Genomic DNA, 24,051 nt, shown 5'->3' on the forward strand with positions numbered 1-24,051 from the left:
TTCACCTGATGTTGTCGGTTTAACTCCTGCAATGTCACTCAATTGTGTTTTACTACTAGTCGTTTTTATAAAAAAAAAGATTGATAGATTGAAAAAGACATATTTATTGCTGAGCGGAAACATTTTATCTAATTAAAACAGCTATTTTGAAAAATAGAACACGCTGACCGGAAACACTGTCTTCGATCACATCACATCGCTTCCGGTGTGGGCACTTTCTTTGTCTCCGGGCCGACGCATCGAAACCACTAGGAGTCGTGTTCCCCCCCTCCCCTCCTTTCCTTTCACTTCTGTGGATATATTTGTATATATATCCACATTTTCTGCTATTGAATGACAGTCGACTCGGAAATATTTATGCCTAAAAGCAAAGCGCCGAAAATGGATGACTTGGACTACAGTAAGTGGCTAAGTGGAGACGTTATCGTTAAGCTAGCGGCGGCTAACCCTTACCGCTTTTCGTTTTTATTATTACAATCGGTGTGACAATGAAGCCGTTTGATACATAGTTAAACATAAATGAGCAGTTAATGTTCGTATAAGTTTGCTAAAATAATACAGCACTATCTCGCTGTGGCACAGTTCGACTGACGCAGACGTTAGCTTTCTATCGATCGATTCGGTTAGTGTTTCAGGTAAGGCCGGTGCCGGTGGACATTTAACAGCGCCAGTGGGATTCGCGTTCCACAGCGTCTTATTCTTTTAAAATACTTCTAATCTGCTAAAAACCGCGTGTTATTATTGTGTAGGATCCAGGGTGTGGGCGTGGTTTTTGGGGGTGGGGTGGGGGTCAAAATTTTTGTTTTGGTTTTATCCTGGTGTTACTTCCAGCATGGTGAACCAGTGATTGTGGATTCAAATCTGCTTAGTAACAGTTAACCTAACAAGGTTAATAAAACAGTCACAATTAATTGAAAGGTTTTCAAGAACATGTTTTTGTGAAGTTGTGGGAAGCTGAAGTAGCCAGAGAAGTAATATTGAACAGGGGATAGGATAGAAAAGAAATTTTGTCCGTTAAATTTAATTTTGCCCTCTAGCCTATGCAGTTGTTTCCCCACTCTCTTTTTTGTTTTGTGATTACAATAGCACTAATCTGTCATCCCCAATGTGAGTAACAATGCCCTTGGTGATTTATTTTAAGCTAATAAATACCCCCCCCCCCCCTTCTTTTATATTGTCAGAGCTGTGTTTGTCGTATTCACAGCGGCAGAACTAACAGGCTCATTCTTCTCTGCTTCACCCCCACACCCGTAGTCCCAGTAGACCTGAGCCCAGAGGAGCGCTCGGAGCTGGAGGACATCCGCAGGAGGAAGGGGGTCCTGCTGCTGGAGATTCAAAGGCTCCGTGAGGAGCTCAGGGAGGCCATTTTGGAGGTGGAAGGGCTTGAGGCCAGCACGGAGGGCAGGTGAGGAGTGAACATTATTGTTGTACATAAGGAAACAATGGTTCAAGCAATTTTAGTAATGTCATCTGCTCACATGTGAATAGAATCATGCTTTAATGCACGCCACCTATTGTTATTGGCACTTTTAATACAGTGGAACAGCCAGGGTTCAACACAATCCACATGAGGATGCTGGCTGATATCCAATCTGTTCATATTTTGGCATTATTACATAAGGACTTCTAATTGGAGCTTTTTGTTGGACCTTTAATGTGATATGTTCCACTGTGTATGTCTTTTTATAGTAGTAATCGCACCTTATCTTCTGTCCATTGTGCAGTAAAACCCTTCAGAAAAATAGGCATGTTGCAATGGGAAGGAAGAAATTTAACATGGATCCCAAAAAGGTAGGAAAGTTCAAATATTGCTTGTAGACTCTTCATGGGGAGCTTGGATGGCAACAAAGTGCGTGTTTGGCTTCACAGGGCATCGTATTTCTCGTGGAGAACGAGCTGCTCAGACACACTCCGGAGGACATCGCTCAGTTCCTTTACAAAGGAGAAGGCCTCAACAAGACTGCCATCGGCGATTACCTCGGGGAAAGGTGACCTATTTTACTCTACTCTGAGTCTTCATCTCATTCCATCCCTTTTTTTTTAATGCTTCCGTCACTGCTCTGCTGCAGGGACGACTTCAACATCAAAGTCCTCCAGGCTTTCGTTGACCTGCACGAGTTCACAGATCTTAACCTGGTCCAGGCCCTCAGGTAAGTCAGCAGAATGCCATTTCACAATCGAGACAATTTAATGATAAACTTAGAACAAGCTGCCATTTGGTCTATGATGCACAAAAAAGCTGCATTTTAAATGTATGCTGTGGTAATTGACATGTTTGCAGGCAATTTTTGTGGAGTTTCCGTCTGCCTGGTGAAGCCCAGAAGATTGACAGAATGATGGAAGCCTTTGCTCAGAGATATTGTCGTTGTAACCCCGGCGTCTTCCAGAGCACTGGTGCATACTCACACGCACAGCATTTTGATTATTCATTTCCTCTCATTTCTAAAGTAATGAAGAAAAAAAACAAAGCTGTGACTGAATTCGCCACTGTTTGCAGACACGTGTTACGTGCTGTCGTTCGCCATCATCATGCTTAATACAAGCCTCCACAACCCCAACGTGAGGGACAAACCGGGCCTGGAGCGCTTCATCTCCATGAACCGCGGCATCAACGACGGAGGGGACCTGCCCGAGGACCTGCTGCGAGTACGCTTAATGATGGCGTGAACGTCCAAGCGGCACTCTGACGCAATTCTTCCCTCCTCACCCCAGAACCTGTACGAAAGCATCAAAAACGAGCCCTTTAAGATCCCCGAGGACGACGGCAACGACCTGACGCACACCTTCTTCAACCCCGACAGAGAGGGGTGGCTGCTCAAGCTCGGTGAGAGCAACGCCGCTCACAAATCCAACTCTGGATGTCGGAAAGTTTGCTGTTTTTTTTTTTTTTGTGCTGGGTGGGTCTGCGTCTGTCCGGCCGATGACAAAATGGCCACGAGGGGCACGCTGTGGAGCTGTTGTTGCATGGCATGGCGGGGGCTTGTCATGTGTGTCACTAATGTATCATGTCCTCCTCTCTCTCTTCCTCTCTGGTCGCCCTCTAAATAAATTCGTCTTCTGCTTCTTCCCCTGCGATTTCCGCCTTCCGCTGCCGCTGCTTGTTTTCTCAGGAGGTATGTACTGACGCAAGTTCTCGTTGTCGTGCATGGGAAGGTAGATAGCTAGAAGGTGAACGTTTAGCGTGGGCTACGTCGTCTGACTCTCAGCGGTTGCTTTCAGGGGGACGAGTGAAAACCTGGAAGAGGCGATGGTTCATCCTCACGGACAACTGTCTCTACTACTTTGAATACACAACAGTAAGTCGACACACTTCACGAATGGAATCTAGTGTGTTAAAAAAAAGGCGATTTGTATGCAGGCAACAATCGGTTGGAGTTCCTTTTGGAGTTACGCTATGAAAAGGTTCATGACATCCAAATGTTTTGAACACTTTAGAAGTAGAACTGGTCAGGTGGCTTGTGCACTGCTTAAAATAATCCCAAAGCCCATACGAGGCGACATATTTACTGATGGCTTGTGTGAGGTTTTTTTTTTTATGGTCGTACACGTTGCTGTCCCAACTGTGCTCTTAAGTGAGCGCGTGTTTGTGTGTGCGCTCAAACCAACAGGACAAAGAACCTCGAGGCATCATCCCCTTGGAGAACCTCAGCATCCGTGAGGTGGAGGACCCACGCAAACCTGTAAGATTGCATTCCACACGGCTCATTGTTTGTTTTGCCTAGACTGGATTTCGTCTCGCATGCTTGGCACAATTCAAATTTTTTTTTATGCTGTCAAGCTGCACAATTGGAATGACTGTGGCACTTTAAAAAACAAACAAATGAAAGTAGAGCTGTTACATATAGATGAAATAATTGAAACGTGTTGGATACCATATATTGGTTACTTAGATCTGCCGTGTAAAATCAAGCTTTCATGACCCAGCCGCTGTCGTCTGGTCCCAACAGAACTGCTTCGAGTTGTACATCCCCAACAACCGCGGTCAGCTGATCAAGGCGTGCAAGACTGAAGCGGACGGCCGGGTGGTGGAGGGGAACCACATGGTGTACCGCATCTCCGCCCCTACGCCTGAGGAGAAGGATGAGTGGATCCACAGTATCAAGTACGGCAGCAAAATGCAAAAGAATGCAGATCTTCTCTTGGTGTACCACTAGAAATTAGATCACAGAAGATAGCTGAATTCATTTTAAGGGAAAATTTCCTATTTTGTAGATTCACTCGGGAGGGAAATATTTCCTAATTTATTTTTGGTGTGTCACGTCAGATCTGCAGTCAGCGTGGACCCATTCTATGAAATGCTCGCCGCCAGGAAGAAACGTATATCGCTGAAGAAGAAAGAAGAGCAGCCCTAGAGTATTACCGCCGCCTTTCCTTTTTTTTTTTTTTTTTTTTTTTTTTTTTTTTTTTTTTTTTTTTTTTAAATCCTCATCTTCCTTCCTCCACACGACTCTTTATCGCAGTGGCCGCCATGTTGAACACACTTGCGGCCCTTCATGCCGTCCTCTAAACACCTCTGAGGAACTCTATGAAAACGCCACATATGTTATAGCCACAAATGCTCCTCATATACAGAGTTTCCCCAAGTGCGTGCAATTTATTTGTCCTCTCTTTTTTGTCTTCTGAAATGCCCTAAGATGCCACAAGGCTGAGACTAAGCTTTTTCGTTACATGAAAGGCTTGCTTTGGCGCCATCCTGTGGTGTCAAGGAACTGTGCTGAAGTGACAGGAGGAGCTTCAGCCACAAAATGGTGCCAAAGCACTACTTTTCTATTAGACAGTGCTTTGACACTATCATGTGACATCTTATGACTTTTCAGAAAAGGCATCAAGAAGTGGATAACAGCAGATAGGTATTTAAAAAAGTAATTTATGGTAGGGGGAACACTGTATATCCAAAAAATCAAAACGCCCCTCACTCCCACCCTCCCACATTCCAGCTTTACACCAGCCTACGATTTTGACAAATAGATGAAGACGTGACATTTTGACATCCTCCTCAACTGGCCTCTTGTCAAAGGCAGCTCATGACTATGTACGACTTTTTTTTTCCATATTTGTTTCTTGTAAATAGATGTTAGCATTATTTGTTTATTGCTCACTTGTAGAGACCATGTTTAATTTATTGTTCCCGTTTTGTACGAGCTACTGTTTGGAGTGCATGTTGACAGGCGTGAAGTCGTCAAGAAGTCTGTAGCATGTGCCTTGTTGCCTAGAAGAAGAGTCGGCAGAATATTTGTCGCTTAGCCTGGTGAAGCACAAGCGTTCATGAAATCATTAGACACTTTTTCTCGCGTTCCTTCCTTTGCTTCCCAGTGTCCACCGAACACAAAATGTCCGCCGATCCATCCAGGTAAAACGCGTTCTTGTTTTAGATGAATCGGATCCGACGTGTTGATGATTTTTGTAGACTGTAAGAAAACTAGAAGTAGCTTTTTTTTTATGGCACTTTACCCGATGTTGCGGCTGATGTGCGTCGGTGAACTGGCTCACCAGAGCAAGGCTGGGGAACCATATGCAGGCCAAACTCAGAGGAAGTGTTATTAAAAAACAAACTTTCCTTCAATTATTCATCATATTTTGTAAGACTTTAAAAACAGACTCGCCACTGCACATTGCGATATAAAACGCAATTACCTGCTCGGTTCAAACCTCAGCAGTTCACAACCTTCATGCTGTTCTTTTTCTTCATTAAATCAAGTAGCATGAAGCTGAATAATGACGCCGATCGTATTTGGACCTTAACAGCCGTCGCGGCGGCCAAGCTGATGAACAAAAAACCTTGTGAGTTGCCTTTATGTTAGTCGTTTCTCTCCCAAAGCTTAGAGAGGCCTGGCCTTTCGTCAGTTCCGTTAGTGCTTCTGCGTTTTTGCCTGCGGGCTTTCTCGACCTTCTGGGAATTCTTGAAGTGCAAAGTTGCCAAAAAACAAAACAACAGTGATTCAGAACAGCAAAATGTTGCAAACAGTGCACACCGAAACTCTCTTGTTTCTGAGCCACCTCTTTCTGAAAAATAATGTCTTTATTTTCTATTTATTTATTTACTTATGGCAAAGTGAAGACAAAGCTAGACATGATGTAAATGTAGCAAATGGCACATACCACACACACATTGGTGCCAGTAAACAACTGTGTAACAATAAAAAGGTTATGATTGACTGTTGATTGATGTGTGTTCATATTCGGATTCATTTGAGCAGACTAAAATTTGGAGATTTTGAATTTTGTAGGTGGATTTCTTTTTTTAACCACCATGCCTGACGAAGAACAACCTATCAGACACAGAAGTTGTCAATCATCTTGTAGTTGGGCTCCTGCAGCCTTCCCCAGACCTTTTCTGGAATATCAGTTCCTTATCTGCTGAACAGGTATGTTACATTTTAAAATATAAAACTTCAAATCAATCAATTCTGTGTTACAGCAATTTTGAATGACAAATAAATCTGAAAGAGGTGTGGCTAGCCAACATTGGCTTGTTTGCAGCGCTGATACTAGCTTAGCATATCTTGTGCTGCCATTTTGTTGGAAGCTGGGACAGTTTATCTTCATACACTTTAATTTGTGATTAATGTCATTGTATGAATTTAGGAAATGAGGAAATAATACAACAAAAATGTTTTTATAAAGTACAATACAGTCACAGTTCAATGCTTTGCCAAAACACGATTATAATAATCAAATGATTGGTTGAGACATTACAATACATTTTAAGAACATTTAAAAAAAAAAAAAGAAAAAAATCACATGATTATTAGTATAACAAAATGCTGACAATTTCTTTGGTTCTTTAGCTGTATTTTAAGTGGAAATCATCCCGATAATAAATTTGCCAACAAATTGTTACAACAAAATCAACTATTTATCTAAATTATGAACTACATGACAACATGTCAGAGTACCTAACACAAATTCAAATATTGACCATTCAGGTTGCTATAAAGACTGACCCCAAAAAAACTTCAAATTAAAGGCATTGATTTTCATTTTGGAGGCTTCTCTTTTAAAAAGTCTTTGACCCCCATTTACAGTATTGTGTGTGTGTGGTTTTTTTTATCATCAATTTTGGTCCACTTGAGTCTTTTTCAGTGACAGGGTTCGAATGGGTGCCTCAACACTCCCCCGTGCAGCTCCATGTCCACGTCAGACCACGAGATGACATCACCGGACAAGTGGCTACCGCACAATGCCAGGCCCTGGATATCGGCCCCGCTCAGGATGGAGGACCACATCTGCACGTCGGCCAGCTCCCCCATGAAGGCCTGCGTGGCGTCGAAACGGCCACCTAGAGTGTCCTGCAACCAGAATTCAAGTCATCACTGATTAGATCCATAGATTAAAAAATGTCTTATTAGTTTGTCCTCACTTGTTCCTGTCCCAGGATAAACACGCCTCCTGCTCTGACAGGATGCCAGGGGGCCAGATCCTCCCCGGACCCCCGCAAGTCACCGTCCTGATAGGCCTCCCAACGCCCGTCCCGCGTGGACCACGTCACGCACACGTGATGCCACCTGCCGTCACTCAACGTCACTGGGAGAGACGCGACCTACAAGAAAGGTCAGTCAGATTTTGTGCAAAAGTATTGGAACAGGTGGCTATTACCCCCCGCCCCTTCACCTGGTCGTCAATGAGCAGCTCCACAGTGTTGTCCCCCCACTCGATCAGTACCACTTCATTGGCCTGGCCTGGCGCCGAATAGGAGAACGGTGTCCCCATGGCGGGCCTGGCGCCGGCCTTAATCCGCAGACACAAAGTGAGCGCGAAGATGTCGCGCGGCAGCGTTCGCTTGATGCGCGCGTGCATGTAGCTGGTGCGCATGGGGAAGCTCAGCTGAAAGCCGCCCGCCTCGTTCTTCCTCTTGGAACCTGAAAATCAAGGTACAAATATTTTCTGTTAGTCGACTTTTTTTGTGGAGTTTCATTTTGGGATAAAAGTAGTGCTTTGCTGCTTATAGTGCTAAGTAACCATGCTGAAGAACAGAGTGTGGGTACTTTTGCTTCGTCTGGTATTTTTTTACTTATAAGTGAAGAAGTTGAATGACTACTTGTACTTGAGTATTTTTTTTTCACACTTGCACTTAACTGTCGCTTGTGTGTAATTTTAACCTGTATTGCGTACCTGTCAGTTGAAGCTGGCTGAGCATGTTCTCCAATTTGCTGCTACTGTGGTGTCCTCCCGGTGGGAGCTGACCATGACTGTCTGCTTCGTTATTCTCATGGCCGCTTTGTTGGCTTCCGTCCATGTGATGGCTTTCATCGCTGTGCTCGTCAGTGTGGTTGGCGGTCTGGTCATCGTGGTCGTCGGGGTGTTGGTGGTCGTGCGGGTGCAGCTGCTCCTCCAGAGTGTCGATCTTCCTCTGCAGAAGCACCCTCAGAGAGCTGGAGTAGGTCAGGGATGAGTTCCTCTTCTGCTCGGGAATTACAAGGATAGGTGATTAGAATGGTTGGTCTCGGGTTTGAATCCTGTGTGGAGTTCGTGTTGTGCGTGTTTGTGTGCTTCATTGTGCTTGAATGCGCCTGTCAGGTAATCCGGGCTTTGTGCATGTGCGTGGCCCGATTACCTCAGTCAAGACAGATCACCATAATTACTACTGATCTTAGACCCGTGACCCCACCCCCCTTGTCCCGCCATCAGTCCACAGCTCCAGAAAATGACAAAATAAAATCATAGTGGCCCGTGCTCACTGGAATCGTTACTACACTTTCTAAGTAGATTTTTCTGCAAACAAACAAAGAACAGGAGCAAATTTGCGATTATGTGGCATCTCATGTTCAAGCTTCATTTAGACATAGGTAGTACTTTGCCGCCATATACCCTGACTACCGCTAACTGTCCAGATTTTACCATTTCAAGAAAGTCACAAATGTTTGTTTTCCGCTGCCTACTTTTGAGTTGATTTTTTTTTTTAAACAGTTTTACAAATTTTACTTTTCTACTTAAGTACAGTGCATGCCAGTCTTTTATTTTATAACTTCTAAGTCTCTTTTTGATACAAGTATCTGTCCTTCAGTTTAAATTTTGAGTACTATTGTCACCTGTGCCCATCTCACCTGCAGGTTTCCCAGTCTCTCCTTGAGCGCCTGCAGCATCCGCTCCATCTGCTCTGGTGAGGATATGACGTCGCCCGAGTTCACATGTTTAACGACGTCCTCCTCGTGATGCTCTGTGCCGTCAGCTCCATCAGAATGCAGAGAGTGCGGTACGAGGTTTTCGTCCCGGTTATCGCCGTAGTCCTGGTCCGAGGACGTGCCCGGTTGGTCGTCGTGAGCCGAACCGGCAAAGCCCTCGCATAGAGCGAGCTTGGCTGTCAGCTCCCTGATGGTCTCCCTCTGGTCCAGGATGGTCTCCTTCTGGCTGACGAGGCTCTCGCGGAGATGGAGGATGGTGGTCTTGGCCTCGTCGCTCGCTCCCCACCAGCCGGAAGGAGGCGCGCTTTGATGGTGGCCCGCTCCCCCTGAGCCCAGGCCCGCCGTAGGGAAGCACGCGGGATCGGTGTCCGCCGGAATGGGCGTGCACACAAAACGTGGTTGTGCGGAGTGGTAGTCATTCAAGTCCGAAGCGGGTGACGCGGGAAGGAGGATCAGAGAGAGGAGGACGACGAATGCGTGCCGAGTCTTCCTTATCGTCTCCATCCTACTGTCTGATCATCAAAGTTGAAAGTCCATTGTCCAGGTGGGTGATTGATTCTTGGTTCCTTCGCCGATTTTTGCAATGAAACTGCAAAACAAAAGCCACAGCCCTGATGCGCTTTCATCCGTAGCTCAAAAATCCCTTACAGAGTTCAAAACCTACACAAAGGAGTAAAAAAAAATCTATTGTTTGAAGCAAAATTTAACAGAATCGAATCGTTACATTTAAAAAGGTTCTTGAATCGATTTGTTGGTGGACAACAAGTATAAATCAATTTATTGTCGCAGCTAATTTATTGTTTCTTTTGAATTTATTTAATTTGAATAATTTAGGCTTTGGAGACCTTTTGCATGTGACAAAATATGACAAAAGCCGCAACATAAATTTGAATCGTAACCCCACTGAATCAAACCGAATTGAATCGTTCCACTTGAAAATGGCCCGTTTTTTCTTTATGTGCCTATCTATATTTACAAAGATAATCAATCATGAAATATTAAACATTCCTGCATTATACTTGGTGGTCATTTCCAAATGGCACATGCGTGACCCTGCTGCTAGACCTCAGCGACCACCCGTCGCTCGCAGTGACCTATCCACAGCGTGTGTGCTCTTTTGCAGCACGCCGTTGCAACCATATTATTATTTTTATAATGTTGGCATATAATTGTCTTGCTGTTTTAGTGGCATTGAACATTGAAGTGCCCCAGACAGATGGGCCAAGTGGAGTTGTGATCTCGCCGGCCAGTTAATCAGCACTCACAACGGCTCCATTAACCTAATTACCAGCATTTGTTGTGCTACCTTAGCCGCAGATCATTTGTCGGCCTCCCCCTGCTCGTCCTCCTTGGTGTCTGTGTGTGTGTGCGATAATCCACAGTGAGATTGCGGCGCCATATGCTAGAGGTGGATATTTAAGCAGCACCATGAGAGGTCAATTAAAAGCTGACAAGTGCGCTTACATGTGTGATTAAAGGCTACGAAATGAAGCGGCAAATAAATGACATCATGCTAAATCGCGCTTTGGCTTTACTATTACCAACTTTATTTTCAACTTCATTTGTGTAAAAATAGTTTTTATTCCCCTCAAGTTTGACTTTGAAAATGACTTCATTCTTTTACGACTTCATGTAAAATTATGCATGTTTTTCTTAACAAAATAACTTTTGTCTACTGTGACTTTTTCATATAATTATACTGTAATGCAAAAAAAAAGGTGATTTTATTCATCTAAACTTTTTTTACTTTCATCAACGTACTTACTTTTATTGCTGCAAAAATATCTTGACTATTTGAATTTCTTAACTTTCGATTGGAACATTTTGTCTTTACTTAACACTCTTTAAATTATGACTCTTTTCCTTTTCTTTTTGCAACTTTACTCTTGTAATACTATGACTTTAATCGGAAAAAAAGCTGACTACTTTTTCATTTGTACCTATAAAATCCATCTGTAATATAATGCAAATTCAAACTGTAAGTCATCCTGACTTCCGTAAAACATCAAACTCCTTTAGGTGTTTCTAAAATGTTGTCTTTAGAAAATCAGAAGCGTTCTTACCTGATATATCCGTCGCTTGAGCGTCTGCACACATGCAGCGGAGTTGTACGCACATTGATCAGATTGCAAGGGATTTATTTACTCCTTCAATCCCTTCCCCTTTATCTCCCTCCCCCCTCCTCCCTCTGTCTTTGAAGGCCCCGCCTCCAATGGGACCGCTTACCTTCCGAGGACGAGACTCCCGCCTGTACCTGACTCGTCATCTTGGCAACTACCGTACATGCCGGCACGCGAGCGACTGACCTGATTGGCGCCTCGTTCGACTGGCGGCCCGAGAGGTGGCGGCGGGACATGGCGCCGCTTTAAAGGTTAAAGGTCAGGTAAACATAACAAGCAAATAGGAGCACTGCGGCCTGCTTGCTCATCTATACAGGTGAGAGAAACATAATTAACAATGAAACGTTTGAAAAAAAAAAAATCCAGAAACATTCCAATACAATTCTATGGGGAATTTGGGAACGAGTCCAAAATGAAAACTGGGGAGTGTGGCAGTTCATTAAGAATTGAGTGTAATTTATTGGAATAGTCATATTCATCATAAATATAAACATTTTGTTTTGCATAAGTAGACATCCAAATGGGTCAATCCCCTTGCCATCATCACCCTTGTTATGTGGGATGGGATTGACTCACCTGTATGTTAATGGGTCAGCGTGAGCCACCTTTCGAATTAGGTCTTGACACACAGACACACACACACACAAGTACCAGTTCATTTAACTCTGTTGCCCCCTACTGGCCAAAAGGTTTCAATGCATTAAAAAAATGTCACCTGTAACGGCAAAAGTAGAAAGGGTGTGTGTGGCAGTCATTTTACTCTGGTTTATGTTACCAAATATGCTTCCATCCTCGCCCTGGGAACCTAATAAGGCGCTCTCACCCTGTGTATCCAAGTCGTTGCTATTCATCCAATAGAAACGAAGCTTTGTGTACAAATTTCACACCAAGTAATTTAATTCTGAGTAGAATTGAGATGATATCATCATTGTTTCAGTCTTCATGCTTTTTGTGATGTTATTGTTAAGTGGTTAAAATATATACAGTATATATAAACGCTTTTAAACATTTTCAAACAAAGGCAGGATTTATGTGTCCTGTGAAAGAGTTAAAAAAAAAAAAAAAAGAGCGAGCCCGATTAATCGAGGTAGGTAACAAAAGCTGGGCCTCTCAGGCCCGGATGTGCCAAGCTCATGAAGAAGAGTGGGGTCCATCTTGCGAGCCTGCAGCATGTTTGCATGCCGTGAGGCCTCCTCCAGCCAGGAACAGGAATGTGTGCTACTCTTGATCTATGTAGGCCAGGCCTGTGCGACTTGCATGGACCTTTTCTCTTTTTTTTGGCTTAAAAAGTTCAAGTCATTATTCTCCTGCTGCTATTCAGACCAAGTCCTGTCAGCTCATTGTTATTCAGGCCCAGTGAGGGAGCGAGAGAGTAGCAGGCCACTGGTTTGGCTGACCGGGCTATGGTGAGAAGCCGGTTGGACGTAGAGGGGAGGGGGAGGCAGCGGAGAGAGAGCTCATGGATGCTTTTTTTTTTTTTTTTTTTTCATTTTGCATCCGTGAAGGCATGTTGCTAATCGGCTCAGTAATGAGGAGAGGTACTGAACGGCACCAAATATCTGACCTCCATTCTTGTGTGCAGGCGAGGGAGGAAGAGAGCAAGAGAGAGAGCGCATGTGAAAAAGGGGTGGAGGGGAGATGAGATTTAGTGGCCTGCCTGCTCAAACAACCCCCCACTCACTCAAGCCAGCCGGCGCAAGAAAAGAGAGGACAACTCGCTCGCTCGACAATGAGATGAGAACAAGGTAACTACTTTTTGATTTTTCGCTTTTAAGTGCTGTTTCACTTGCCGCATAAATTAACAGGCTGCAAAAGGCCGCAGGCAAACTTTCATCACCTAACAAAATCACCAAAACGTTTTCTGTGCGTTTTTTTATGTGTTACAAGGATGTTGAAGTTAGTTTTGCTTTGTAAGTGATCACTTTTGGGGGCACTTTGCTTGATTATGTGGGGGTGGGGGTGTTTTTTTAGTTTGTCAAAGATGTTCAACTCTGCTTCCTGTTCTTTCCATCAACATTGCTCGTTTTAACCCTTTACTGTACAGGACACTCGATGAAGTACTTTTAACTGCAAAATGTTCACACTAAGTACCACTTCTGAAAAAAAGTTTGCGTCTCTTAGAAGGGTTTTGTTCCTAAAATGTACATCTAATCCAACTGTTATGCAGTTTGAACATTACCACCGCACTTAAATATAAGTAAGAAAAATTGTAATAATTTAATTCAAATGTATTACATATATACGTGTGTGTGTATGTGTATGTATATACGTATATATATATATATATATATATATATATATATATATATATTTTTTTTTTAATTATTTTTTATTTTTATTTATTCAATCAATTCAATCAATTTAAAATTGCATGAAATTAATCAAAAATTTCCATTCTAATTTCTAATTTAAAACTACTTAACAGTAAATTCAACTGGATGGATGGACAGAGTGCTATTTGGCGCAATTGTGTTGAAATGCATCAATTAATCCCCCTGCTCCTGCCTTGCACATTTAAAGAGGCTAAAGCAGATGAATGCATCTTCTGTGTCAGCTCCAAACCACCTGCAGCTTTTCCCCTCTTATATGCTAAAAAACTCCGCAGCTCCCCCAGAATAAAATCTCTCAGGATAGTCTCCACTTTTAAAAGATCTAACAATCTTCCGCTTTTCCCCCTCTTGCATTCTGTTGTAAAAGCACACACACACACACACACACAATTGCACTCATGTGGCTCTAATGAGCAAGAGTCTGGGATTTGCCGATCTGGGTCAACATCTTGCTTGTAATGGCACTTGCACAAAAAACTGATGGCTGCGCATTTTTTGCCACTGCGCAAAGCCAGACGGGACATCCTCTTCATTCTGACACCTGTGACTCCGCACCCGCGCCACCCCGCTACTTCTTATCTTGGGGAATATTTGGATAGTGTTGGAATTGACCCAGCCAGTCTGGGAGGAGATCGGTGTGAAAATATCTGCTTTTAGTCAAGGGTGTGCGCTCCTATCTTGACGGGAGGTCACAGTGACCTCTAAACACCCTCCAGTAATTATTTTTTTCCCCTCACTCACATACTTTAATGAATCACCTGCAATAATCTCACACATTTGAATGAACACAAAGACGTAATTGTATTTCTCTTCTCCTATCATCTCCTGTAAATCAGAGCATCCTGACCAAGCAGAGCACGTTCCATCAGTACCAACACGCTCAGAGACGAGAAAAAAATAGAAGTGCAAAATGTCACGAACGGACGAAGTCAACAAGATGACGGAAAATGTTTATAAGGTATGAACGCTTCATTTTATGTTTCACAATTTGTGTCTGACAAGTTGGATGTTTGCCGACAGGGTATTCTGGACCACTTTAACCCCAGTCTGAAGAATTTTGTCACCATGGGAAAACACTACGAGAAAGCCCTCACAGGTTTGTCTAGGTCTCCATTTTGTTGAATTCCTGTCTGGAAAAAAAAGAACGCTTGCACTGGATGTAGCATATCGCCTGGGTCTAAACGATGACCCGATTAGACACTCACTGCTAAACCAGTGCTCATTACAACTTGTCGACATTCAAAACAAAAGTGATAACAAAAGTCTTAACATGGCTGTCGAAAACAATGTCAACAATGTTTTTGTGATTTATCTTGTCTTGACCTTTCAGTCTAAAATAGTCGGACAATTGTCCAATTAAATTCGATCTTCCCCAGGAGTGACAGTGGCAGCAAAGGGCTACTTCGACGCTCTGGTCAAACTGGGAGAGCTGGCCAGCGACAGCCAAGGCTCCAAAGAGTTGGGTGAGTGAGAGGGCATGGAAGGACGTCGTTACGAAAGGAAAATCAAAATCAGCCGCTTATAGACTCAAACGATCTAGAGGATTCGGGGCGTGGGGAAATAGTCTGTGAGCCTGGGAGCTTTGTGTTTGTCCAGGAGGGAGATGAAGACACAAGAGGAAATGTAGAGAGCGAGGAAACACAGGCAAAGGGAGAGAGTGGGCTCATTGTTGGGAGATTAACAACACCACATGATCTCATTGTGATGCCGAAAACAGCGGGGGAGGCGGGCAGGGGTGTCAAGAGGGCGAGATGCCAGCCGCTGCATACTGTGCTGCGCTGTGCGGCCCATGCAGAGAGGAGACTCACTCCACTGTGTCAGCTGTGTGCAAGCGACCAAAACTTCTGCCAAACAATTCTGTAGAACTAATATCATGATTATGATTCTCCTTAATAATGTCTTCTTCATCTGTTGAAACTTAAACTGCTAGGCTACTTTTTATTGTTTTCCACCAATCGCTATTTTGTTCTATCCCTGTCGCGCAGGAGACACATTGTTTCAGATGGCCGAGGTCCATAGACAGATCCAGGTGCAGCTGGAAGATGTGGTAAGATGGAGGCAGAACGCGACATAGCGTAGACATCAATGAGACACCAGTGAATATTTATCTGCGTCTCTTTGGCCATTTGTCAACAGCTCAAGTTGTTTCATTCCGAGCTGCTGGCCCAGCTGGAGCAGAAGCTGGAATTGGACATCAAATACCTCACGGTAAGTCAACACGAGGTCCTCCCACAGTTGACACATGGTTCACATCAAGTTCATCAGACACCTTGTCTGGAAATGCAACAATGATGGGGACTCTGCATCTTCAAAAGAGTGCTTGCTGATTAATACAATACGTATTTATTAAAAAGATGTGAATTTGTCCTCCTTCAGGCCACTCTGAAGAAGTACCAGAACGAGCGGCGTTCCAAAACCGATTCCATCGAGCGCTGCCAGGCCCAGTTGAAGAAGCTGCGCAGGAAAAGCTTGGGCAGCCGTCACCCGAACAAATATGGAGACAGAGAGATGCAGGTGAGTATGCTCACCTCCACCACCATATTGAATATGGTGTTCCGCAGGGAAGCGTTCTCGCTCCCATTCTTTTTTCTTTGTATGTGTTAAATGTTGGTCGATACACAATTACACATTTCTTTCTCACCAAAGATGAGTGTTACTTTTGTACCCCTAACACTGTAAATGAGCTTAGACGGCAATCTGCATCAGATGATTGTTTTGAAGGCAGGGTCACAATGAGAAGATTGAGAGGATTTACTGCATTCACCTAATATGGAAGTCAAGGAGCAAGAATTCTTTTTAAGCAAAGGTCAACAAAGCTACAAGTGCTGTTTTGGATTTATTGTGACGCAGGAAATGATGTCACTTGTGTTATTCCTGATTTAGAACAATGTACTCCAAAGGTCACTCCAGCTCCATGTGCGGTTGCAAATCAAGAATGGGTTATTCATGGCCCATCCGTCTGATTACCTTCTCAGTTTGTGGAGCTAATGAGTCGGCGCCAAGTGGAGTTGGACACGCTGGTCGCTGCAGGTTACAGGTCGGCGCTGACCGAGGAGAGGAGACGATATTGCTTCTTGGTGGATCGGCAGTGTTGTGTGACCAAGCTGCTCATCAATTACCACTGCAAGGTGATATTCGGTCAGGCCCTAAGATGATGTACTTTATATGGGCTTGTCTTGGGTTTTACATGGATTTCTTAATTCTGTATAGGTGAGAGAGCTCCTGTCGCAGAAACTGTCGTCATGGCAGCAGTCGTGCACTCATCCGACCAAACTTCCGGAGCGCGCGCTCAACCTGCTGCGTCACACGGCGCCACAGAGCTCCGCGGCCGCCGGGCTCGCCGAGGTCCTCCGACACACCAAGTTGGGCTGCTCTCCGTCAGAACAGGTCAGAACATGTTGGGGAATACACTCTGGGCTCACAGTTCTGAAGTTTGCGGTTTGAATTAGTTCTGGTCTTTCATTGTGGAGGTAACCTGGAACTTACTCAAGTGGCTTTTAACTCATTTTCCAGAGATTGTCAGTTCAAGAAGTCCCACCTCTGTTGAATGGCGATCGTTCCCAGCAGCAGCAGCAGCAACAGCAGCAGCGCTCGGTTGCCTCTTCGTCCTCCCAGAGCGACGACGCTTATCCTCAGGGCTCTCCTCAGACCTTCCGGCCGGTGACTGCCGCAGCAGGCTCATCAAGAGACGCATCCCCTCAACATGGCTGCTCCCCCTTGAACGTGTCGGCGGCCAGCCCCCCGGCCGATAGCAGCGGCAGCGCCAGCCCAGTCGCAGGCGCGGCGGCCCAGCCCTCCTCTCTCCTCATGGCTGCCAACACCAGCAACCTATCGCCGAGTCTCATCCCTTCCACCGTCATGTCGCTTGGGCAGGTGTCCCCGACCGGGAGCTCCTCGCAGGGCATCACCGTGGCCATCCCACACAGCGCCCCCCACAGCCCAACACTTCCCCATAGCGCACCGCTGTCCAGGGCCATGACCCCCGTGCAGCTGCTGCACCAACAGGTGGGCCCGGGAGGGAACAACACACTCCCTAGCGCTCATCCTTGGCTGATGAAGACTGCCGACATGTGCGCCACATCCACTCTTCCGTTACCCAAGAGACCTGGCAGTGAAATGAGGCTGGGCGGCTTTCAAGGTGATATGGACCTCAACATTTTAAGATGGAGCTCATCTACAAATATTCATCCTTCCCTTTCTCACCCAGGCGCCAGGATGTTGCCTCTTTCGGGGCCCATGCGGGTGGAAGCCGTGTTCTCTCACTCGCCCGGTGTGTCAGAAGGCGGAGGAGGAGGCGGCGCTTCCTTGCTGCACTTCCTGCCCGGGGACAGCATCACTCTGCTGATTTCCGAGCCGAGAGACGGGTGGCACTACGGGCAGAATGATCGGACCGGACGGTATGTTCCAAGGCTGCCTCGGTGCCGTTAGATTACAGATGGAAACACGTCAAGGCCGCTCATATCCAAATCCTGAAGTTTAGTGACCATTTGAATAGTAATTTTTTTTGCCTTTGACAGAAAAGGCTGGTTCCCTTTCTCCTACACTCAGCCACAACATAGCAGGATGGATCACCTTGAGAGGCGAGTTAGCCTCGACTACACACCCAAAAGGTACAATCATATATTACTACTTATACTTTTGATGCAGAAGTGTACCTAATGAAGTGTCTGGTGAATGAATGCAGCGAATGGCTAATAATGTGCGCACTCCCCAACCCCCCACCCCACCCCCGTTCGCAGCTCCTTTTTCCTTTCCAAGGCCAACAGTACCAGCATGAGCCAGCTGGACCAGCTGGTGTCGCCTAGTCTCACCCCCGAGTCAGAGGACGAGCGCTCCCTCCCTCCCCAGAGGATCAGCACCTTCCGGCCACGCCCGTACAGCATGGCCGACACCAACAAGGTCGGAGCAGGGTCAGACAAATTATCGTTACAGTAAATACAAAATGAGTGTTTCTTTCTTGTCTACAACAGATCTGTGCACAGTTGGCCTCCTCACCACCTTCTCCAACAAGGTATTCCCAACTGATACAAAAAAATTTGAGTTTTTCTTTTTTTGTTTTATTACATTTTTATTTTTTTTTCCAGAACCAACCCGTTTGCCCACGTTCGTCTCCGAAGAACCGTCACCAACGATCGCTCGGCGCCCATCATTGAGTGAGCGCTCCAGTTTTGACGACAGAACACATCGTAGTAGTACTCTCCTCTCTATTTTCTTTTTTAAATAATTAACCTGATGCGAGTTAGATTTTTTTTTTTTTTTTTAGTATTCCTAAAGGTGAATGTGTGTGCAGGTGAAAGTGAATACAAGTGAATACAAATTTCTAAATTGTCCAGTTTGACTAACGCAGAGGTGGGCCACTGCTTTCTGATCAGGGAAGTCTTTCAAGAGCTATACTAAAGTTATTAAGAAAAAAATGGTATGTAACAAATAATTATATATATAATTATATACATTTTAGGCCCACCACTGCTCTAGAGAAACACTAATACTCAAAATCAACACAATTTTTATTATTTTCTTTTATATATGATCAGTCTGCTGTAATCAACATTTTAAGGCTTCTCTTTGCTATTTTTAGACTTTTTTCTTTGCTTTCTTGCCTTTTTCACAAAAGTGCTTTTAGTTGAGTGTATTTCAGAACAGCTTCCTATTGTAATTGTCATATAAATTCAAATTGTTGCCTTAGGCCGCTTTAGATTCATGTGTTGATGCTGCAAAGGTAGTAATCGTGTAAATGATGACTTCACACTCAAGACTGAGTGTGCGGGTGAAGGTTATGACAGTTTGAGGCCAGTAATCGACAAACATGCTGCTGCTTTGACATCGCGTGTCAACAGTGTTCTCATCTTTTTTGGGGTCCGGTACCCTGAGGATCACCCATAATTGACCAAGAATGCAGAGGATGTTTAATTTACAGAATTGTGCCGTAAGTTTAATCATGCAGATGGAAATATTGTACATCTGTAAAATAGCTAAAAATCAGTTTTTTTTCAATAAGAAAAGGTCTCAGTCACATTTTGAGTCAAAGATTCCTATTTCTATAATGGTTTTAGGAGCTTTTTAGACAGATATTGTATTTTCACGGACCCTTTGCAATCGCACCATGGACCACTAGGTGGCCACGGACCACCTTTTGAGAAACTTTTTAAATTTATATGGAGTGGATTTTCAAAATCACCCCCCAACCCCTCCTTGTGTGAAAAGTTAAATCATACTTTTATAGCCTTTGTGAGGTACACTTAAAATGTCATTAATCCGTGAAATGATGAATTGCATCTGAAAAAAGATTTCTCCCAGTAGCAGCCAGTTTTGAAGAATGCAAAAGAGGACTGACTGTGTTCTCCCAAGAGTTAACATCTGGAGTGCAGGATGCTTTTATTTGAAATGTTTTTTTTCTATAGGAAGAAGAAAGTTGATGAGGTTACGTTTTAAAGAAAAGGCTATTCCAGTCTTGGGATGTTTTTGATTCCTTTTCAGTCCCCAAAACAAAGCTAGTCATCATGAGTGTTTACCCAGGAGACTCAACAGAATCTTGAATGGATTTAAAGTATTATCAGAAAGTGTTTGAGAAGGTTTACAGGAAAGTTGATGAGAGCCAAGGGAGTGTTCAATGGTAAACGAGATATCAAATGATCTTTTAGTAGCTCTGTAGCCACAAGAAAAAATATTGTGTTTATAAAGTTGACATTCTAACTGCTAATGTGATATTTTCCATGCCTTCGGGGATGGAGGGGGGGGGGGGGGGTGATGATTTCACTTCACTTTGGTTTTAGGACACGAGTTTAAAATGCTTGTGAAGATAAAATGGGTCAACAGTGATCCTCTAAAAATAAAAGAGTTCTATCGCAGAGCATATTATGTAATTACATGATGAAGAGTATACATTCCTCTACCAAAGTGAAATGAACACACTATGCATATGTTTCTACATTAGCCATGTATGTGGCAGCAATTTCCTAACATGCGCTAATTAATACTTTGTGTGAAATAAAGAAAAATCTGTGACAGACACATTCCCCTTTTTCTTTTGTGTTCATTCAAGTTGGAGCTTTCCGGTTAAATCAAAATCAGTGGTTAAGTAGTTCAGCATTAGACGTCTGTTCTCACGGTTCATCCTATTTTCTTCTTTGTGCATGGCGAATAATGATTGTGTGAAACAATGAACTCATTTCGAATTTTAATCAGCTTGAAGCTCGGTCAAAGTGCTCGGATGGGATCAGGCTGATGTTGAAACTCCCATGAACTCTCAAGGGAAACAAAAAAATCAAAATCTAATCCCATTGTTTAATAATCCTGTTTTTACGACTGTAAAATCAAGGTCAATGAGGCAGATACGTTGCATCAAATAGACAATTTTTATTGTGGGATATCAACAAATACGGAGAGGGAGAACAAAGAGAGGAAGAATGTTAAAGTCAAAGGTTTTTGAGCCATTGCAGCCTGTCTCCCCTTTGCTCACACGGATGCACGGGAACATCTGGCAGGTTTCCGTCATCTCGCACAGGAACTGCGATAGGGAACATTTGAGATATTAGGCACAGCAAAAACTTGGGAGAGATACAGGTATTACTGCATAAAGGTTTTTAAAATGTGTGGGAGGAGTAAAAATGTTTTTTCCATTTGGTCAGGTGTGGAATGTATCCACAGAAGTAAACCTGTGAACCATTGTCGTATGAACAACTGTAATGATAGCCAGTAGTAAATAAATCCATGAGCAGGTTGTCACAGACGATAGTGGGAGAATTTACCTGGGTAGTTGTATGGCACTGCCGAATTGATCATTCCTGAGTACTTTGTGAGTGGACTTATTACTGGGAGCACAAGACCTGACAAAAGACGTAATAATTAGTATTTAGTTTAACAAAAATACCCTACGGCAATACTGTTTCGTTGTTAACTCACCCATTAGTCCAATGGTGCATGAGACGAAGATGACAGGTTCCTTATTCCACGCATTCTTTAAAAAAGCTGCAACCCCTACACAGAGACACAGACGTTGATTAGTATTTTCTTAATAAGTATATTTTACTGCAGGTTCTTTGCTGTCAATGCACGAAAAGCTAACGTTAGCCAACGTTAGCAATAAACTCAAGGTCATACTTAATCATTCCAAGTCTACACTGTAATTAGCTTTTGTGATGGCTTTCTAAGGAAGCTATTTACACAATGCATGAATGACTTTAGAAATATTAATGTTTAATTCAACCGATTGCCATTTCGAAAAATACAAAATACACACGTACCCGCCATCTTGGTTTATGACGTAAAAACGAACTGGTGGCTCATGGGAAATGTAGTTGTGACATTGTTGTGACGTATAAGTCACGCGACTGCTGCACGTAAACAGAGTCGATGCGAAGTCCGAAGCCACTGTTAATTCTCATTTCGTGTCTGTTGTGAGTTAATAAAGCATTCAATAGCCATTTTTATAAATAATTAGGTGCTTCTAATGTGTTATTTGAAATGTTTGTTTCTCAACTTTGAGGAGAGCGTCGTGAATTTGACTGGACATCGACTGCTGAATTCGGTGAGTTACACACCGCTAATGATTGTAGTATTGTACTGTACATACTTTTCTTACAATTATTACAGTTATTTATTATTCACGGTTATCTAAACACCTCAACGATAATAAATCGCTGCGGCATTCAGCAGCAGCTATTCAAATTTTGCCATCTCGTACACAAATAATGAACACGTCAGAAAACGCCAATACAAACACTGGCAGAATTACTTTACTGGACAGCATCATATTGTACTTCATCAACAGAGCTGTGCTGCATGATTCATGACGATTCTTACACTGCAACATATATTTTGGTTATTTTTCCCCATGGACGGTTATTAATAAATTGGAGTTGTTTTTCTTTGCTGTTTAAGGTGGCCCATCTCCCAACTCCCATCCCAGGTAATGGAGGACTTCTCTGGTTTGGCACTCCCTCCTCTATTTGGGGGTCACATCCTGGAAGCAGAACTGGAGCCAGGTGGTGTGGAGCTTGGACCTGGGGAGGTAATGTACATGTCATTTGTTGCGAAGATTTCTGTCCAACTAAAGACAAGCAATTTAAGAGTACTCACAGTCATATATTCATTATCCTCTGCAAAGAATACTGATGATGAGCCCTCTTAATCAACAGTATAAATATAGTATATTGCTTCGCCTGCAGGTGGAATTGGGACCAGGGGGCAGTGAACTGTTGGAGAGCGCCGCCCCAGAGGACGAAGAGAGAAGAATCCTTGATAAGAGGAAATATCTGGCGCTGAACAGACGGTGCAAAGAGATTGAACAGGTCTCGTCTGTGCTCATCTCCAGGCAAATTTGTTTCGAGCATTTGGATAATCAGAAGTGTCATCCGTTTCACGCAGGTGAATCACAAAATCCTCGGTCGCCTTCACCAAGTCCAAAGACTGACACGACGTTTGAAGAAGGAAAGGCGGTAGGAAATGGTTTGATTTGCATCAAATTTTATTAGGGCCCCTCTTTTACCTTTTTTTTTTTTTTTTACTTTGGCTCCATTACAGGTTCCTCATGAAGACCCTTGACGCTCATGGAGATGACTACAGAAATGCTCAGCTCACCATGTTGCTGGAGGTCACCTGTTACATAATGATAATTTTCACCATGCTTTGTATTTTACAGCTGATGTTTAAAAAAAAATCACCTAAATCTTGATTTATAATATTGCACTTGAAAAATGTGTCCCAGGATGAGCCTGGAGCACTTTCGGATGTCGCTGCCGGGGCTGTGGATGATCGTATAAACGGCGTCTCGGGATCTGCCTCATCTCCCGCTTTTCACCAAACTTCCGGACCCAAGAAGAGAAGACACGTGACGCCCAAGCAAGAGAAGGACAAAGATTTACAAGTAGGCTTTTGGCTCATCCAAATTTTGTTAAAGTGTTCTGCCACTATATTGTGGTTGGTGTGGTTCACTGTGTATATTGATTGACTAGTACCTTTGATAAACGGTTCAATTGCCTTTCTCCCCAGAATGAAGCCGACATGTCGGTGTTGTCGGACGCGCAGTTTGGTGACATGCCAAGCCCAACCTCACTATCACATTGACAGAAATAAATGCATGTAGTACATTAAGAGGCACACCATGTGACAACTAAAGTTAGTATGCAGGTACTGTCATATTTGGATGTTTTGTAGAATGACATCCCATTCTAACAATTAGTTTTTTTCTCTCAACACTTTTTGCATTACATTTTTGGACATTGTTATTTGCAGATTTGATTTGTTGATCTGTTGTCAATATTTTGTATCAAATATTTAAAAATTCAATCTTTTACGGGTTTTGAAATGTCTATTACAAACATTAAAAGCAGAATGCTGTCGATCAGGAGTCACTCACCTTTTTAAAACTGAGAGCTACTTCCTGGGTACTGATCAATGTAAAAGGCTGCCAATTTGATCTGAAATCTGCGTACATTACCTCATGTTATTAATAACATTAATGTATGCAATGACACTGAT

At 43.6% G+C, this 24,051-nt stretch overlaps 5 protein-coding genes across 9 annotated transcripts; 3 read left to right on the forward strand and 2 right to left on the reverse strand.

Moving 5' to 3' along the window:
• The first annotated feature begins 199 nt into the window (after positions 1–199).
• cyth2 (cytohesin 2) lies at positions 200–6,162 on the forward strand. Its single transcript, XM_088386264.1, has 12 exons — positions 200–400; positions 1,255–1,405; positions 1,725–1,791; positions 1,870–1,988; positions 2,070–2,150; positions 2,282–2,394; positions 2,498–2,646; positions 2,713–2,824; positions 3,220–3,296; positions 3,609–3,680; positions 3,948–4,102; positions 4,265–6,162. The coding sequence occupies exons 1-12, from the start codon at positions 334–336 to the stop codon at positions 4,350–4,352; spliced, it is 1,251 nt and encodes a 416-aa protein (XP_088242390.1). The 5' UTR covers positions 200–333; the 3' UTR covers positions 4,353–6,162.
• Positions 6,163–6,535: 373 nt separating this feature from the next.
• LOC148392373 (neuronal pentraxin-2) lies at positions 6,536–11,452 on the reverse strand. Of its 3 annotated transcripts, XM_088386262.1 has the most exons (7): positions 11,186–11,452; positions 10,429–10,524; positions 9,045–9,711; positions 8,113–8,401; positions 7,612–7,859; positions 7,361–7,540; positions 6,536–7,289 (listed from the first exon to the last, which is right to left on the reverse strand). In XM_088386262.1, the coding sequence occupies exons 3-7, from the start codon at positions 9,624–9,626 to the stop codon at positions 7,080–7,082; spliced, it is 1,509 nt and encodes a 502-aa protein (XP_088242388.1). In that variant the 5' UTR covers positions 9,627–9,711; positions 10,429–10,524; positions 11,186–11,452; the 3' UTR covers positions 6,536–7,079. The 3 variants fall into 3 exon arrangements, with proteins under 3 accessions (XP_088242388.1, XP_088242387.1, XP_088242389.1); XM_088386261.1 differs by lacking the exon at positions 10,429–10,524; XM_088386263.1 differs by lacking the exon at positions 10,429–10,524 and having other exon boundaries at positions 9,045–9,782.
• Positions 9,182–20,583, forward strand: LOC148392374 (BAR/IMD domain-containing adapter protein 2). 2 transcript variants are annotated; one of them, XM_088386258.1, is made up of 18 exons: positions 9,182–9,247; positions 9,333–9,666; positions 11,323–11,500; positions 12,825–12,987; positions 14,409–14,530; positions 14,593–14,668; positions 14,949–15,035; positions 15,558–15,619; positions 15,709–15,780; positions 15,949–16,086; positions 16,548–16,700; positions 16,783–16,959; positions 17,086–17,710; positions 17,780–17,969; positions 18,090–18,182; positions 18,312–18,471; positions 18,543–18,583; positions 18,657–20,583. In XM_088386258.1, the coding sequence occupies exons 5-18, from the start codon at positions 14,483–14,485 to the stop codon at positions 18,727–18,729; spliced, it is 1,995 nt and encodes a 664-aa protein (XP_088242384.1). In that variant the 5' UTR covers positions 9,182–9,247; positions 9,333–9,666; positions 11,323–11,500; positions 12,825–12,987; positions 14,409–14,482; the 3' UTR covers positions 18,730–20,583. The 2 variants fall into 2 exon arrangements, with proteins under 2 accessions (XP_088242384.1, XP_088242383.1); XM_088386257.1 differs by having other exon boundaries at positions 17,086–17,969.
• A 325-nt stretch (positions 20,584–20,908) lies between these two features.
• Positions 20,909–21,891, reverse strand: ndufa3 (NADH:ubiquinone oxidoreductase subunit A3). The gene is made up of 4 exons (XM_088386267.1): positions 21,816–21,891; positions 21,475–21,549; positions 21,321–21,398; positions 20,909–21,079 (listed from the first exon to the last, which is right to left on the reverse strand). The coding sequence occupies exons 1-4, from the start codon at positions 21,820–21,822 to the stop codon at positions 20,988–20,990; spliced, it is 252 nt and encodes an 83-aa protein (XP_088242393.1). The 5' UTR covers positions 21,823–21,891; the 3' UTR covers positions 20,909–20,987.
• tfpt (TCF3 (E2A) fusion partner) lies at positions 21,883–23,920 on the forward strand. 2 transcript variants are annotated; one of them, XM_088386265.1, is made up of 8 exons: positions 21,883–21,968; positions 22,058–22,099; positions 22,453–22,582; positions 22,740–22,862; positions 22,939–23,009; positions 23,095–23,164; positions 23,279–23,437; positions 23,563–23,920. In XM_088386265.1, the coding sequence occupies exons 3-8, from the start codon at positions 22,484–22,486 to the stop codon at positions 23,635–23,637; spliced, it is 597 nt and encodes a 198-aa protein (XP_088242391.1). In that variant the 5' UTR covers positions 21,883–21,968; positions 22,058–22,099; positions 22,453–22,483; the 3' UTR covers positions 23,638–23,920. The 2 variants fall into 2 exon arrangements, with proteins under 2 accessions (XP_088242391.1, XP_088242392.1); XM_088386266.1 differs by having other exon boundaries at positions 21,886–22,099.
• The last annotated feature ends 131 nt before the right edge of the window (positions 23,921–24,051 follow it).

This window comes from Syngnathus floridae, chromosome 10, assembly GCF_059516105.1.
Source record: "Syngnathus floridae isolate MCC-2025c chromosome 10, RoL_Sflo_1.0, whole genome shotgun sequence".
NCBI lineage: Eukaryota > Metazoa > Chordata > Actinopteri > Syngnathiformes > Syngnathidae > Syngnathus > Syngnathus floridae.